At 40.5% G+C, this 17,491-nt stretch overlaps 3 protein-coding genes across 7 annotated transcripts; 2 read left to right on the top strand and 1 right to left on the bottom strand.

Moving 5' to 3' along the window:
- Positions 1–57: 57 nt before the first annotated feature.
- LOC119139623 (copine-3-like) lies at positions 58–5,767 on the top strand. Of its 2 annotated transcripts, XM_037280460.1 has the most exons (17): positions 58–214; positions 646–809; positions 1,061–1,240; positions 1,312–1,386; positions 1,466–1,537; positions 1,615–1,695; positions 1,894–1,983; positions 2,405–2,503; positions 2,634–2,720; positions 2,795–2,854; positions 2,932–3,065; positions 3,143–3,197; positions 3,267–3,318; positions 3,387–3,520; positions 3,647–3,883; positions 4,268–4,380; positions 4,897–5,767. In XM_037280460.1, exons 2-16 carry the CDS (start codon positions 678–680, stop codon positions 4,376–4,378), a joined length of 1,599 nt encoding a protein of 532 aa, XP_037136355.1. In that variant the 5' UTR covers positions 58–214; positions 646–677; the 3' UTR covers positions 4,379–4,380; positions 4,897–5,767. The 2 variants fall into 2 exon arrangements, with proteins under 2 accessions (XP_037136355.1, XP_037136354.1); XM_037280459.1 differs by lacking the exon at positions 4,268–4,380 and having other exon boundaries at positions 59–214.
- Positions 5,761–8,115, bottom strand: idi1 (isopentenyl-diphosphate delta isomerase 1). Of its 2 annotated transcripts, none has more exons than XM_037280477.1 (7): positions 7,971–8,115; positions 7,406–7,573; positions 6,818–6,990; positions 6,653–6,745; positions 6,449–6,579; positions 6,279–6,383; positions 5,761–6,189 (listed from the first exon to the last, which is right to left on the bottom strand). In XM_037280477.1, exons 2-7 carry the CDS (start codon positions 7,558–7,560, stop codon positions 5,977–5,979), a joined length of 870 nt encoding a protein of 289 aa, XP_037136372.1. In that variant the 5' UTR covers positions 7,561–7,573; positions 7,971–8,115; the 3' UTR covers positions 5,761–5,976. The 2 variants fall into 2 exon arrangements, with proteins under 2 accessions (XP_037136372.1, XP_037136371.1); XM_037280476.1 differs by having other exon boundaries at positions 6,818–6,996.
- wdr37 (WD repeat domain 37) lies at positions 7,875–16,424 on the top strand. 3 transcript variants are annotated; one of them, XM_037280463.1, is made up of 14 exons: positions 7,875–7,910; positions 9,376–9,653; positions 10,944–11,040; positions 11,257–11,352; positions 11,590–11,654; positions 12,724–12,862; positions 12,997–13,068; positions 13,181–13,225; positions 13,333–13,409; positions 13,527–13,761; positions 14,002–14,143; positions 15,121–15,255; positions 15,326–15,440; positions 15,501–16,424. In XM_037280463.1, exons 2-14 carry the CDS (start codon positions 9,501–9,503, stop codon positions 15,630–15,632), a joined length of 1,503 nt encoding a protein of 500 aa, XP_037136358.1. In that variant the 5' UTR covers positions 7,875–7,910; positions 9,376–9,500; the 3' UTR covers positions 15,633–16,424. The 3 variants fall into 3 exon arrangements, with proteins under 3 accessions (XP_037136358.1, XP_037136357.1, XP_037136356.1); XM_037280462.1 differs by lacking the exon at positions 7,875–7,910 and adding an exon at positions 8,163–8,411 and having other exon boundaries at positions 9,334–9,653; XM_037280461.1 differs by lacking the exon at positions 7,875–7,910 and adding an exon at positions 8,164–8,411.
- Positions 16,425–17,491: the final 1,067 nt, after the last annotated feature.

The raw sequence follows: 17,491 nt of genomic DNA on the forward strand, positions 1-17,491 counted from the left end.
ATTATTGTTATTATTATTACTATTATGATGATGATGATGATTTTTATTATTTCTTTCCCTTTTGTCTCAACAAAGGGGCGTGGTCGAGTCACCATACAAACGGTGAGGTTGTAACAGGGTGACGCTGTAAAGCTTCAACAAATCTTAACCACGCCTAAAAAACTATCGAAACATTCATTATTGGTCTTTAAAGACGTGTGTCACTTTTCTAACGGTAAGTATCATTTTAAATGATCTTCAAAGCGCGATCGTAATTCGTTGTGTTGTAAGTGGCTAGCTTGGCTTACTGCGGTTTGTTTAAGCGTAACAAAGTGGTTGTAACATGTTTTAAATAAATATTCGTAAGGCTTTGCCGTAACATGCCTACCACAGAAAAGCGAAACAGCATTGTGTGGCGTTTTAATCGCTAAAGTATGTTATGTAACCTGAAGACTGCGATGTTGCAACTACGTTGAGTCAATCGAATTTCCGCACCTATATATCATTTGTCGTACTAACAACCTCCCCTACGCCCCCAATAGTTTTCCGCAAGTAACCACCTAGAAAAACGAATCTGTATTAATCCATTAATGTTGCACACAACGTGCACATTTTTTGCACACATTTATTGAAAATAAAAATATTATTACGATACTTTTCATGCAGCTCTTTGACTCCACACTGGTAACAAATCAGACATGGCAGCTCAGTGTGTGACCAAAGTGGAGCTAACAGTTTCCTGTGATAATCTTCTGGATAAAGACATTGGATCCAAATCAGACCCTCTGTGCGTGCTGTTAATGAGCACCTCCGAGTCCCAGTGGTATGAGGTGAGTAATGAGAATCTGCATTCATTAAAAAAGTGCTGGGCACTGTTGTTTTTTAACCATCGGTAATATTCAGATGGAAATACTGGCTTTGCTAATCAATAATCAGCATGCATTATTTTTTTTTAAATTCCTGAGTCTATTTCAATTTTCTTTAAGTTCACACCACTAGATGTTACATTTTAATCATCTGAATGAAAATGCAAACAAATTATAATTGCCGCATAATAACAACTCATTAACTTTCTCAACAGTTGGAACGCACAGAAAAAGTCCAGAATTGCCTTAACCCAAAGTTTGCCAAGAAGTTTGTCATCGATTACTACTTTGAGATGGTGCAGAAATTAAAATTTGGGGTTTATGACATTGACAATAAGACCGTTGATCTGAGTGATGATGACTTCTTAGGAGAACTGGAGTGTACCTTAGGCCAGGTAAGCTTCTCCCGACACTGGTGGACCCCCAGTAAACTGGTTTCTAATATTTTTTTTTTTATTGCTACCAGGTGGTGTCCAGTAAAAAACTGACCAGGCCGCTGGTCTTGAAGAACAAGTCCCCTGCAGGAAAAGGGACCATCACAGTGAGTAATCAAGATAGCAATTATTGTTGCTTCATTGTAGGCTTTATCCTTTCCACTCTTTTTGTCCTCCCTGCTGTAGATCAGTGCTGAAGAAATTAAAGATAACAGGGTGGCAAATTTTGAGGTGGAAGCAAGAAAACTGGACAACAAGGTAATGAGATTAAAGATTCATTTGAAAGATGTTCTCGTGTCATGAATTTATAAATGCTTCTTTTCAATAATTGCCAGGATTTTTTTGGGAAGTCTGACCCGTATCTGGAATTTTACAAGCAAACACAAACTGGATGGCAACTGGCTCACAGGACAGAGGTAGACAAGTGATACTAGACATGCTGTTAATGGACGCAATGCTTAATTCCTCTTTTCCCAGCAAGTGAGCGGAAGATATTTATGTCATGATCTCATGTTAGTGTACTTAGTTTCGTGGCTTGCAGATTGATCTGAAATGTCACAACTGTATTTGATCTTGCGTGATGCGATGCTGATATCAACTTGTTCCTTCCTTAGGTGGTGAAGAACAATTTGAATCCAACATGGAGACCCTTCCGAATCCCCCTGCAATCTCTCTGCGGAGGAGACCTGGACAAACCTATAAAAGTACATATTTATGTTTAATTGATTTCTAATAACCACCACTCCAAAAAAAAATCAATGAATGAGTTCAATGTTAATCTAGATTGATGAAATCATAAAGTTTCCATATTTTGCTGGCATGAAGACCTGATTAGTGTTTTTAGCGCCAGGCCTGATGATGCACCGATATTCTCTTAATTTTTAAGCAAACATGTCAGGAAGGAAGCTGTTTTCAAGTGTAGAAGACAAGTGAGTTTTGTCATGTTTGATTTTGTTCATCTTCACATGACTTACATGGGTGATGTGTGACTAGATTAGATGGCAAATGCTTTCTCTTTCCTCTAAATTTCTTTCATCCATTTCATTCATCATTTGCCGGGTATGGCAATATGAAATCAACAAGTTTGTCTCGTCCGCCATATCATTTTTTTTTTCTTCTCTGTAGGTTGAATGCTTTGATTATGACAGCGACGGCTCGCATGATCTTATCGGTACGTTTGAGACCACCATGAAGCGTCTTCAAGAAGCATCGCGCACTTCTCCGGTATGAGCATATTGCTTAGGTGGTCTAACAGTGGTCATAGTAGCGCAAAATGCTAATGAGCTACTGCTGAAGTCAGCGTTGCTCCTCAAGGGTGTGGTCTGAAGTGATAAAGTGGGCATTTTCTCCTCAGGCGGAATTTGAATGCATCAACAGTAAAAAGAAACAAAAGAAGAAAAGCTACAAGAACTCTGGTGTTGTGAGTGTGAAGCAATGCCAGGTATAATAAATATCTTTGTTTATTGTGCTAATTTAATTGATCGTAACACAGATTTTTAACTTTTAATTTTTTAGGTGGTCAAAGAGTACACATTCCTGGATTACGTTATGGGGGGCTGTCAACTCAACTTCACTGTGAGTTTAAAAAAAAAAAAAAAAAAAAAAAATTCGGAGGATTTATTTCCCCTGCTCAACTATTTTCGTTCCGGCAGGTTGCAATAGACTTCACCGGTTCGAACGGAGATCCAAGGTCACCTCAGTCCTTGCATTACATCAGTCCACAGGGAGTAAATGAATACCTCTCTGCTATTTGGTCAGTGGGCAATGTCATCCAGGACTACGATAGGTATGTGAAACACAATAAGATATTTGTGTTTTTGATTTATGTTTGAGACAATTATATTATTTGTTACTTCTGTATAGTGACAAGATGTTTCCGGCATTTGGATTTGGCGCCCAGATTCCGCCAGCATGGCAGGTATGACTATTTTTATTTATTTTTTACTATTTCTGAGTGACTTTAACTTGAACTATTTTCTTTTTACAGGTTTCCCACGAGTTTCCACTCAATTTCAACCCCGAAAATCCATTCTGTGCAGGTATGTTCGAAATGAGAGGTGGTGCTTTTGGACTATTATGGGTTGACCCTTTTGCTGTCATTGTGCAGGTGTCGAAGGAATCGTGGAGGCCTACAGGGTTTGCCTTCCTCAAGTTAAACTTTATGGTCCTACTAACTTCTCACCAATCATCAACCACGTAGCGTGTTTTGCACACCAAGCCCTGCAGCAGAGCACTGCATCAGTGAGTAGCTGCAGTTAATTGAAAACTAAATATAAGGAAAATAGAAACATGATATAGAACGATATGGAAAGTGCATTTATATTTTTTGGAGCTGACTTTTCCATTGTTTTTTTGTCCCGCTTGAAGCAATACTTTGTGCTGCTCATCATCACTGATGGAGTGATCACTGACATGGATGACACACGTAATGCCATCGTCAACGCTTCGCGTCTGCCCATGTCCATCATAATCGTTGGGGTGGGCGGCGCGGACTTCACCGCCATGGAGTTCCTGGACGGAGACGATGGCCATCTCCGCTCTCTTACTGGCGAGCCTGCCATGCGTGACATTGTTCAATTTGTACCATTCAGGAAGTTTCAAAATGTAAGTCTGAACAATTTTAATTTAAATGTCAATTCAGTTTGTGCGTTGATTCCTCTTGATTGTTTTCCCCCCCCCCCCCCCGGCTTAAGCTGTTGACGTGACTAATTCATTGCTTTAAAGCAGCCATGTAATGCAATATAATACAAAAGCACATCTGAGCACTCTTTCCACAAAATATTCCAAAGAACTACTGTTGACTAACGTTAAAACTGCAGCTCTGCTTACCTTTCGCTGCATGAATCGCTTTCTTTCATACCAAGGTGAATTTTCCATAAATTGTTCCTTCCATAAAACTGCATGGATTTCCAGCTTTTTCCATGACACACTTGCAAGGGTGTTCACGCCCTTTCAACGGAGCCATCTGTGTGCCTTATTTCTCCGCAGGCACCCAGCCAAGCTCTTTCACAAAGCGTTTTGGCAGAATTACCTCAACAAGTGGCGTCCTTCTTTGGGTTATTCAAACTGAAGCCTCCCCACGAGCCCGCTTCTTCATAGGGGTACCCCACATATTTGGTCTTAAGCCCCTTATGACACTCCCATGCTGTTTTCTGCCTTAACTAAAAACTGCTCAATTGCAATGTAGCATTTATTTTATGGAAAGCCATTGTAGTAAGACACTTCAGAGCATGTCTATCCACTCCTGTGTGACATTGCGACATACTAGTAAGGCACCTTTGGAATACTAGAAGCACTGAAGTGCCCTTGAGCAAAAGTATTCTTCATGTACCCAATCTCTGCCATTTCTTCCTCGGCTGCATGTGTGAAAATCGCCTGTGTTGTGTATGTAATGCATGTAAAGGTAAAAAGTATTGTAGGCATGACCTCTTGGTACCATTCTCTTTTTTTTTTTTTTATTGATTGTGCACTGCTGCTTTTGATCATTTTCAGCAGTGTGGTCAATTAAGGTTTTGTCTGTCTTTGTCCAGTTCTTGTCTCTTTTTTTTTTTTTTTTTCCATTTGATTTTTATTCAATTGTTTTCCATAATGACAATTGTGCCCTTTTATTGCCACAGGGTCCAAAAGAAGCATTGGCTAAGAGTGTGTTGGCTGAGGTTCCAGGTCAGCTGGTGGAGTTTTGCAACACCATGAAGCTGAGCCCACCCAACAACAATCCTGCTGCAAAGTCTGCAGAGGTCATCTGATGTTGCTGTGCAAATCGATCGGATCCATCACGATCACACAGTACCTTTTTTTTTCAAACTTTTTTTTAGATTTTTTTTAACCTTCTCCTAAAACAAATTATTGTCCAATCATACTCTATGAAGCATATTGTAAAAAAAACAACAAAAAAACAACTTTATAAACAAACATTTTCAGGTAGCTCACAAAAACCTGGACCATTGCTGAGCAATTTAATAGGCACTCCAATTATCTGTATTCAACATTTCGTTTACGTTATACTCATATGTACACTGCTGCTTTGTAATCTGTAGTATAGGCTCTTAGAAAAACGTTTTATCGCACCAGTCTTGAACTCGTGCCATGAAGAGTTAGTAGTGATTAAATAATTTTACGTCTATCCTGTCAGTAGTACAAGCAAGTTTGCGGACTCAAGTTTACGTAATGAAATAGCTAATTACAATGCTGATTTTTGCACAAGGATTAGGGTTGCTTTTACATTGTCATTTTATTTCCTGAAATGCCAAAACCCTGCATTACCATATAGTATGCTATATTTTTTAAGGGCACTTATTTGTACAAATGCCATCATTTAATTACTTTCTCGTTGTATCTTCCAGTTACTTAAAGCAGAATAGCTTGACTGATTAAAATAACCTAGAGTAGTAATGCCACAAAACTAGCACCCTTTTGCTAACACAAATATGCACCAGTGTTAATATACAGTCGACATGTTTATCGCAAATAAAAAGAGACAATGCGATTCTACACTTTTTAATGTTTCATAGTCATCAATGTGTGTAATGATGTAAAATATCAATACTTTATCCAGGCATGATTTTATTTACCATAGAAAAATAGGCTATTCTTATTGTTATCCATAACTTTACATTGTGAAGCTTATTAGAGTTTTCATGATTTGCCTTTCTAGACTTATTGGCGAGTCCACCATCGAATCTCCTGACTAATAGGGATTACATGCGATGGATGTTTTTGTGATCCATAAACTTCTTCAGGTTTTGCAAATTGTCCCACCATTTGAAGAGGAAGGTGTTTGCGATGAGTTGAAACCAGGGAGTGATTTCCACTTCTTTACGCTTGGCCTTCTCCAGCATTTGCCGTAGCTCGTCTTTAGTGACGTAACAGTGGCTTTTAATTTCGTTGGGGTCTGGGCTCAACTCCACATCCTTAAATAAAATATATAGAAAGCGAGTCAGCAATTACATGCACAGTTAGGATATTTCATGCAATGTTTCTAGCAGTCGACATGACATACCTTCTGCATAAAGATGATGTAGTCAATCTCATGTTCTCCCCAAACACCATCCGACTGGGCTTTATAATGAATTCTTGTTAGATAAGTCATTTCATCTGGAGTCACCTGCACATCAACAAGACTGAAGTGAGATCAGATGCACCATAAACACACCAACCCAAACCGTTTACCTGTTCTACGGGGATACCCAATTCGGCTTCAAGTCTCCTCTGAGCAGCTCTCCTCACTCCAATGGCGTCTTTTTCTTCCAGTTCACTATCTGTGTGTAAAGGGTGACTGCAGCATGTGTTTGTGAAACATCCTGAAACACACATATATCTACAGTATTATACTTTGAATGACACAAACAAATCTTGTGTGGATGTGCTACTCACCAGGAAAAGTGATTTTGGCATCAGATCGTTGTTGTAAGAGCAGCTTGTCTTCACTGTTAAAAATAAAGACGCTAAACGCTCTGTGTAATAAACCTGTAATGAAAAGTAGTAGTTAGACAAAAAAAATAAAAACACACGCAAAGAGGCTAGATGGGTGAAACTCACCTTTATCGATGTTAGCGTTTAAATGGCAGTTTTTCTTAGTGTCAGCGCCGATTCGTTTGTCGTTCTCGTCGATGAGGATGCACATCTCAGCCAGCAACTTCACTTGCTTCTCATCCAGGTGCTCTGTGGTTATCTCAGGCATTCTGGTTGGACGCTGTTGGTGCCGTATGTCACTGCAACTAACAGAAATATCCATTTTGTGTACTTAACACACCATAAAACCTGCCTGATTTGCTTCCTATTTGGAGAACTGCGAGCAAGGTTTTTGCAAATCCCATTTCAGACTATGACATCAGTCCTATTGTTGGACAAAAGTGCAAATAAACAATGTAGACGACCAAACTGATCTAGTCAAGCCCTCTAACCAACTAGTTCTCCCAGAATGCACGCAAGTTTCGTTTTATGTCAAATATTATACGACATGTGCACGTTTATGAAAGGAATGTTGCAAAGAATGCATAATTTCGATGCGGCTTTTTGCGGCTACGCAGCCTGAAACGAGGCCTTCCATTGGATCAGTTTGTTACAGTATAAACTTTGTTGTGACCTTAAGCGACATAATGGAGGCCTGAGAGCCCAAAAGCTTACCTGGATAAAGATCGGAAGCACGCACCAATGTGTCGCCGAAACTCTCCGCTCCAAGGATGATGCGCGCCTGCGTAGCAGACAGGTACGTTTGTTTTTAACCCGGTTGCTCCCTGGGTGGTCACCGCCCGTAGCACCGCCCATAAGGCCCGCACCATCGTGTGACCAAAGCTGCAAACCAATCACGTGTACGTCAATGTAGGGTGCAGTTAAAACATAGAACGGACTTCGGACCGGATCACAACATTCACTTCACAGTGACCGTTCATCGATTGCATTACAATGCTAATTTTCCTGTCTGAATAAATTGTTTAAGCAGTTTAAGCGAAGAGGCGAGTAACAAAGTACAAATATCACGATTGTACTAATGTACCCAGGTACTTCCCCCCCCCAGGTCCGTGACATTAGTTCGTTCCATGGCTCCTGTTCTGGTTTTACCATCAACACTTATCTTCACACACGCCATCGGACCAGTGTTGCCCGGCTCCACCCAGGCCTAGTAACTCAAGTACGTGTATTGCATGTGCTTTATAGAACGTTAAAGAAAACACGAGGAAAAAAGACTTACCGACTCCTCTGTCTTGTGTTGGACAGCCAATCCGCTACGTCTTTTATCCCTTTAGCTTTTGCTTACGACATTTAGGGCGCAATACCGTGCATGAATCGCTCGACTACGAGCCCATGCGTGTTACGTCACTGCTCTTCTATTGGTCGCTGTCATCGGCGTGACAGCTGATTGGTGGGTGTGAACATAACACAAACTGCGTAATACGGAAGTCCTTGGCCCCTCGCTTTACGTGATGTGTCAAAAATTGTAAGATCTCAGCGGCCGTGGCAATTTACAATCCACTGACATTTCGTTGTTTATCAGCATTTATGTACTAGACTCTTGTACGGAATATTATTTTGGAATCGTGTGTGAAGTGAATGCTGCAGTGAGAGTTAGTGGTTTACATTGACATACGAAAGAATGTGCTAGGTGCGCTCATTTAGAAGAACCAGGACCGCGGTGAGTCTGCCTTTTGCTGCTTATTCTGGTTACAAAACGTCAACGTTGTTTAGCAATTTTGGTATATGAAAATTGAATTTAGATGGTTTGTGTTATATTTCTGTCGTTTTGTATTTTGATTGGCCTTTTCAACACACTGATGACGCTACCATGAATTCCAAACATTTAGTTGCTATAGGCTTTGGTTTAGAAATGTATTCTTGATTTTTTTAAAACATGTCTGATTATTATTAACTTTTATTTAAGAACTGTTTTTATCAAGCATGTACATGAATGTTGGTTCGACATTGATGTGCCATGCGTTTTTCATAAATTCATTATATTAACAAAGAGCTTGATTTAAATGGAATTTGAATGCTCTGCTAATGATTAAACTGCATAATGTAACAGTGGATTATGAACATATGAAATATATATTTTCAAGAATGAAACCTCTCATTTTATATGAAATCTTTCTTTTGGTGGTACTTGGCATAAAACGTAAAGAACCTCAGATCGAATTAACCCATAACCTGCTTTTGCTAAGTATGTGACAAGCCTGCTCGTAACCAGTTAGTTATGTTTGTCCCTTCAGGCATTCTTGTTCATGTTATTGTCTAATCTTAGCATTACTGGAGGCATGCCAGAGGTGGCATACTCATACTCTGTATTTAATTGCAGATACAAATATAAATAAAGATAAAAGTAGCAGTAGAGATTCACTCGACATAATTTCAAAACGAAAAAGCAAATCTTTTTAGTGTCAACGTTTTGATAACTGCATAATTGAAAACAACTTCTGCTCACTAAATAGTTTCACTCTTGTATTAACTTACATATTGCTCATCCTGAGAAGATAATAAACATCACAGTTGCTTGTTGTTTTATTAGTTATGATTAAGGCTATAGCTAAGGCTGTCCCTTTTTTTTGTGTCTTTTTCAGCTTGCAATTATTGTGACCTTGAACACCTTTTTTTACCCGCAGGCAGATGGTGGTAACTGACCGGCATTGCCCAGCCATCAGCCATCTCGCCCTGTCCGATTTTATCGGCCTGCTCTTCAGGTAGGAGGTGAGCAGGGGGGCAGGGCCGTGCAAAAAAAGTAGGCGGGATGCCTGTTGAGGGTGGGAGTAGCGGCAGCTCTGCCTCAACTGCTCGTCACCCCAAACAAAAGCGCAAGGCTCACAGCCTGTCTATTCGGCGCACGAACAGTACGGAAGAGAGACCATCTGGCATCCACAGAGGAGACATGCTGGAGGGACAGGTAAGAATGACAAACACAGTTTTATTCTAATGATTATTTTTAACCTATTACTGTGTCTTCTCAACATATGCAAAATAGTTTACCAAAATTTGACAGCTAGTGCTGCTACTTTTACTGTTATTTGGTTAAAAAGCTGCAAGTGGCAGGTTGAGCAGCATTGCTTATTTATTTAGTGCTTGTTTTTCTTTTTCAGACTTTTTAGACAACTCTTGAGGTTAGTGATTCATCTCCAACGGTAGTTAAATGAGTAGACCTTACCCTACCCTTCATTTATTTATTACCACCAGAAAGGGAAGATCATAAATATTAGGTTGGCAAGTATTTACTTATCGAGACTAGATCACATTTTCTGTTTGATCAAGTAGATCCTGGTTGTTAACATTAGAGCCCAGTCTCAATGTTTTTCCATCATCCGTGTGACAAGGTGAAGAAAGGTTGTGTGAGATTTTTTTAGTTCTCATGTTTCTGCTATTAAAACGGAGCTGCAGTACACCCATATGCAAAATGATCTTCAAAGCATTCAATACATTTTTATCAATTAATTGTCACTTTCTTTTGGTTTTCTTATCAGCCACTCGCAACAAGAGCCTGCAACTTGCCCTGACCCGTTGTCTCATCAAGTTTTAATATAGGCTGCTTGTCCACTTCTGATTAGCCTTCTCTCGACCTGCTGACTCGGTTAATGTCCAGCGACTACTCTTGTTCCCTGTCTCATCTTACCATATTCGAACTCACAAACAACACGGAGAATGCACTTTTCTCACACTGACGTTATTATCCTGAATATGCTGCAGGTTTTTTAGGGGCACCACTAAGCAGCTTTATATACATAATGGCCGCCTGTTGCTTTCGAATTGATCTTTTTCTCCGAGCCGGTGGTGGCAACACAATGAACAGGAGACTAACGTCACTGTTGGTTTTGAATTTGTGCCAGATGAAAGAGTGACAGCGGAGTATTTGGTTCCCTGGGCCCTCTTAATAGTTGGCAAGTGAAAGGAAATAAGATTCAGCTCTTCATGTGAGCTGTCAAACACAGACGTTTGCTGTCATGCTAGCTTGTGCTTCTTTTTGTGTGTTGGCCTGCTGTTGACTGGTGGTTTCTTTGTAACTGGGTATTTTTTTTTCCAAGCACCCACAATGGAGGTAGGTGGATAATAATAATAATGATAATAATAATAATAATAATAATAATAATAATAAAGCTCGGTTGTGATTGACACTCTCATCCCGCTTCTGTTGTAACAAGTGAAGAACAATTCCATCTGTTACTATGTTTTTGTGTCTCTCTAGGACTCCAAGCTGCCCCACTCTCTGCGTAACAATCTTCTCGACCTATTTGGCCAGATTGAACGAGAGTTTGAAAATCTCTACATCGAAAACCTCGAATGTGAGTTCGTCCAGTTCATCCAGACCTTGAGATGTGCTTTAAAAAAATGTAACCAAGGCAACGTCAATAGTTCAAAACTTGGCAACAATAACCATTTTGTCAGCTTATATTTTTAGAGTATACTTTGTTGACCTTTAGGTATTGATTGTCTAAACCGGAATGTCGAAGTTTTTTTTTTTGTCTTTTAACTCCTTGCCCACTGTGCTAACATTACAGTACGACGGGAAATTGATTCCCTGAATGAACGTCTGACTGGCGACGGACAGAATCCTGAGGGAGGAGATCTCTCCAAGGGAGCCCTGAAAACAAAAGGTCTAGTATTTCCTGCGGGATTTGTTAGAGTAATGTTATTGTTATGCTCGTGCGGTCCCCCTAATGCACATTACGTGACTTCGCTGGAGGATTTTCAAATGCCAAGGCTTAGGTTAACAAACACATTTGCCAGTAATCAGATCATAGTGAGTATTCAAAATGAGCAGCAGTAAAAGCAAGTTTGCTAACAGCTGTCAGTTTTTATCCCATTTGTGATGCTATGTGTTTGTCGCACAGCCAGCCACAGCACCAGCCAACTGTCTCAGAAGCTGAAGACGACCTACAAAGCGTCAACTAGTAAGGTATCGGACTTATGTTTGCCTTTTTTTTTTTTATACAGTTAATAAATGTGTTACCTGGGTAAATATTTGGAAATGATGTCACGATCAAATGGTGCTTTGTTCCTAAGTGAGGGCGAGGAGGACTCATCTTGTCCTCCCTTCTAAGGTCATGTGCTATGTCACATGTTTAAGTGTAATTCATTTACAGCCTCGGGTACTTTTAGACAATCTCACCTCCCTTGAGTTCTTCCTTTGTCATTTCTTTGCTATATATAACAATTGTACGCTTTCGCCGGCAAAATAGGTGGACCGTGCAATTTGAATTTCACTGCGGCCGCTTGAGAGTTATGAGGTGGAGAATCATGGGTAATGTCCCGTGTATACTGTTAATCACATGCTCTGATTCTCTTTTTAAACTGCAGTCTGACCTTGACTCCGCATCTCGTCTCTCAACTTATTTTTAGCAACAGCTGCATTGACAGACATATAAAACCTCATATTTTCCCATGTAGTGGCTCTCGAGTCAAGTCCCAGAGATAGTTTGCGGTATGGTACACTTTGGTGCAGTTAGGGAGGAGAATGCAGAACATAATTGATTAAAAAAAAAAAAAAAAGTATATCTAAACCATGACTTCAGTATTTACGCAAATTGACCTTAAATAAAATGGCATGCGTGCCACCGTCTGAGATTTTTTTTTTTTTTTTGCAGTCTAGAGTTAAGTAACTCCATTTAGCAATGACGTGCTTTTTGTGTAATGGTAACGAAAGAAAAACAGCGCCATCTGGTGTTGCAGAGTCGTCACTTGAGCAGAAATACAGCATGTTTACAGATCTGGTTTGTGATATTTCGGCCACATCAATTATAATAAACGACATTTGACATCACTATTAAAAATTATTATCTGGTTTCCCTGATAAATAATCATCTCCGGTTTTGTTGTGAAGGACCAAATTCAAGACATGCCACAAGCTTAACTGTATTCAGTTTACTTCTTTTTTTTTTTTTGCATATTGGCAATCTTCGTATATATTTTGCACCGGTTCGCACCTTGTAATCATTTCTCTGTATGAATTTATTTGCTCATTTCAGATTGTATCCAGCTTCAAAGCTACTACAGGGTCCAGAGCTTTGTGCCATCTCCAGAAGGAATATGTTGGCCATCGGGATGGAATTTGGGACCTCAGTGTGACCAGAACCCAGCCTGTCGTCCTTGGAACTGCATCGGCTGGTACGTCACTTTCCAGAAGATGATCAATTGTGCTATCAAAAATGTTTCTGCATTTAGATTTACCATCGCTTTGCCTTGTTTACGATTTATTTTGGGAAAAATGTTCATGACGATACGACCTCCTTTCTTCACAGATCACTCAGCCCTGCTTTGGAGTATCGAGACTGGGAAATGCCTGCTTAAGTATGGTGGCCATGCTGGATCAGGTAATCACGACCACAATACTCTTAAAATGATTCATTTAAGCAAACATTCTTTCTTTGCAAGTATTTCAAAAATTCGTTTTCTGAGTCATTTTTATTGATCTGTCTTCCACAGTCAACTCTATCAAGTTCCACCCCACTGAGCAGATGGCCCTCACAGGTAAAAAAACAAACTTGAATATTGGTGTCAATGTTATTTTGCCTCACATACCGACGTGATTGAATGTCGATCTCCGTGTTTGTTCACGTGTCCTTGCATCGTCCCAGCCTCCGGGGACCAGACGGCTCACATCTGGCGCTACATGGTGCAACTACCTGCCCCCCAGCCACCACCAGATGTCAGTGTAAGTCACTTAATTCTGCTCAATTTGAAGGGGTTGAATGCCCTGGATTGACTTTTGTACCTGAGGTCACTCTGTACAGTAACTGAACTTCTTTTTCTTTTCTTTTTTTTATATTAGGCGCCGTGTGATGATGACCAGGATTCTTCAGACAGAGAAGAAGGCGAGGTGGATGGTGAAGGCCCTTGCGAGGTGCCCACTGTCCGAGTTGCAACGGCAACCCTGAAAAGTCACCAGGGTGTAGTCATCGCAGCTGATTGGCTGGTGGGCGGCCGTCAGGTGGTGACAGCTTCTTGGGATCGGGCTGCCAACCTTTATGAGGTGGAGACTTCTGAACTGGTGCACGCTCTCACTGGTAAGTCAGCAGATAATACCAGATTTAACATTAAATAACATTCCACAAGATGGCGCCAACGTATTGCTTTTATTCCTACGGTCTGAGAACCAAAACAGTGAATAGCAACTAAAGGAGTGGTTCCAAAAAAGTTTGCAAAATAAAATTGTATTGTATTGTAACCTGAGAAATATATCCAGCATGTATGTTCTTCTAGTATTAGTTCATAACTTGAGGTCAAGGCTGATTTTCTCTGTGCAGGCCATGACCAGGAGTTGACCCACTGTTGCACTCACCCCACCCAGCGTTTGGTAGTCACCGCATCCAGGGACACCACCTTCAGATTGTGGGACTTCAGAGATCCATCCATCCACTCCGTCAATGTCTTCCAGGGACACACAGAGTCAGTGTTGCACTTACACTCATCATTTCATTTATTATTTTATATTCATTTATCGAGCTTTTTAACCGATTAAAAAAAAAAAAAAAAAAAAAAAAAATCACATTCTGCTGAAACTAACACCACACAATTATATATACGCAGATTACTATCAATACCAACCTAACTTCACACATACCAAATTAGCATCACAAAAAACAAAGCTACCATTTTTCTGGTTAATTTCTTCAATGTGCCACACATCAAACGTGAATGCGTTGCCAGCTTCAGGGAACACCGCTTCACTTTTCTTCTGTCATCTTTAGCAATTAGCGCTAATGCTTACTGACAACAATGCACAGCAGCGAAAAGTGCAGCGTAGACCCTGCATCCCACCTCCGTGCCATAATTACAACTGCGCGTGAGCTAACAAAACAGCCAGCAGCGAAAAGAGAAACCGTGGACTTCCTCCACAAATTCAACGTCTTGTCACATTAGTCTCTTTTGATGCCAACAGCTTTAGGAGACACATTGCTAATGATTGAAATGGAGGTTCTAATAAATCCTAATGAAGTAAATTTAAGGTGTACATTGCTGTATATTCTTTTCCCTCTGTCATCTCCCTAGTGTCCTTTAATTTGACCTTCGCTGTCAGCGAAACAGCAGAGAGGCTATTAAGTAGCGTGGAGCACTCCCCCCCTCCCTCCTCCTGCACCCTTTCTAAAGACGCTTTAACCTTAATCAACCTTTTAATAAATTACCTTGTCTGACAACCTAGTAGACCTCCAATGCCTCTCTCCTTCCCCGCCTCACGTGGTCCCGGTTGGGTTAGACGTTGTGAGCATCTGCCTCTCTTATAGGAGTTTAGTCCCCACTAATTATCCCTTAATTTCACGTCAGTTTGAATTAAACATGCAGCCAAAAATGTGTTTGTGTGTTTCACAGTGGAAATCACAATCTAGGTAACATTTTAAAGTTTTCTTTTTGGGTTTTCTTTGTAGCACAGTGACATCAGCAGTGTTCACGGTGGGAGACAATGTGGTGTCCGGGAGTGATGACCGTACAGTTAAAGTGTGGGATCTGAAGAATATGAGGTCACCGATAGCAACCATCCGCACCGACTCGGCTGTCAACAGGTTGGTCAACGGAGGGAAAAGTTGTTTGTCAGAACGTGACTATCATATTTAAATTATTGACGATTGCTAGGATAAGCGTCTCCGCCAACCAGAGGATCATCGCTCTGCCGCACGACAATCGACAAGTGCGGCTGTTTGATATGAGCGGAGTGAGGCTGGCCCGACTGCCTCGCAGCAACAGAATGGTAAGAGAACCCGAGAGAGCGTCATTGAGCATCGTTAACATCAAACATGCGTCAATGCAGGGCCACAGGCGCATGGTGTGTTGCACGGCGTGGAACGAGGAGAACCAAACCTGCAACCTGTTCACCTGCGGCTTTGACCGGCAGGCCATCGGATGGAACATCAACATCCCCGCTTTGCTGCAGGAGAAATGAAGTCTGGTGAAATGCTAACGAGCACAAATTTCTGGAAAGGTTATCAATATCACCAACCTTTTTTGTGACTAGTGTTTACGTGTATTCACATCACTGCTGTTAAGTTACTGCTGAATGGTTGCATGAAGAGAATTCCAGCTGTTTCTATTTCATGTTGAAGACAATATACAGTATATTGAAGAAGTGTTTGTATTGTGTTGTTGCCTGATTTAATTTTTTTGTTTGGAAGAACATTCATTGTGATCTTTTTTTTTTTAATCCTTTTTGGTCAAGGTGGAGTTCTGCCTCACAATAAATCCAAATTATTTGCTTCCTTTAGCTTCACCATTCCAAAAAAACATGGTCCATCGTGCTTTTTACCTAACACTGACAGTTGAAACTTGAGTTGCCTTGTTCCATGTTTACAGTGGAACTTTTTCCCTGTCAAAGTTTTCTTTTTCCAGCCTTTCGAAAAATGTCTTGTAATGTAGCAGCACAATCGTTCATGTGAAGAATTTGTAAATGAATAGTGCTAGTTTAGGAGTTGCTATGTCCAAATAGTCACCTTGTAATTCTGCAGTAAAATGCACCATCACCAGCTTGTTGCCAATTCAATTCTCTTTTCTTAATTTGCTGTCATGTTACATATTCAAGTGTACTTGTTGGTTACTGCTCACATTTCACTATGTGTCAATGTGACGTTTACAATGTTTTCCAAGATCCTTGTGTGACCTCTTGCATCTTTGTATACTAACATCCATTTTGTTCTTTTACTGTACCAAAACGTGAACATAAATCGAGGTACATGGAGAACTGTGTGTGTGTTTTTTTTCCTCATCCATGCATCTTAAAAACAAAGTTTCACGTCTTTGTAATGTCTTTTAACAATCACTACATTGAATTAAAAATATAGTGATGGATCTTTTGATCTCATTGAAAGAGCAATGGAAGGCTCCATGATGATATTCAAGGTTTGATTTTAAGTGAATGACCAGCCGCCACTGGAGCAAATTGTCAATTTGATGTTTATTGTGAAGCACACAACCTTAGGGGAGAAGGGCGCCTTACCCCAACTTCTTTCTCCACCTCCAGGCTAATTTGGAGGCTGGTGAGACCCGCCACCAAGCCTAAACCATTTTTTAGCGTGAGGATTTCCCTCGGGATGCAAGAGGATGCAGGCCTCTTTAATATGTCTTCCTGAGGTTCAATGTGGAAGACATTTTTTAATCCCAACTATATATATTTAAATAAATAAATAAATAAACACATACATACATACATACATACATACCAGTGACGTGCGGTGAGGTTCATGATAGTGATGTGCATTCCAGTTCTTTTAAGTGATTTTCTTCTTATCATTTATGATTCAATAAATTAGGGAAAAATCAAGGTCAAAGGTCACAGGTGTCAAGCTCTTGTCCTCGGGGGCCGCATTCCAACATGTTTTCCAAGATTCCCTCGTTAAGTGCACCTGCGTGAAAAGTTTTAGCTACCGAGAACGTGAAAATGAGCTAAATGTTTTCACGCAGGTGTGTTTAACGAGGGTAACTTGGAAACCATATTGGAACGCGGCCCCGAGGACTAGAGCTTGACACCTGTGACCTTTGACCATGATATTTCCCTAATAAAGTGGCCTGTTATTAGGTACACTTGAAAATGGCGGTGTACCTAATGGAGTGTCCGTGTGATTCCCTCGTTAAGCGCACCTGCGTGAAAAGTTTTAGCTACCGAGAACGTGAAAATGAGCTAAATGTTTTCACGCAGGTGTGTTTAACGAGGGTAACTTGGAAACCATATTGGAACGCGGCCCCGAGGACTAGAGCTTGACACCTGTGACCTTTGACCATGATATTTCCCTAATAAAGTGGCCTGTTATT

Source organism: Syngnathus acus, chromosome 20, assembly GCF_901709675.1.
Source record: "Syngnathus acus chromosome 20, fSynAcu1.2, whole genome shotgun sequence".
NCBI lineage: Eukaryota > Metazoa > Chordata > Actinopteri > Syngnathiformes > Syngnathidae > Syngnathus > Syngnathus acus.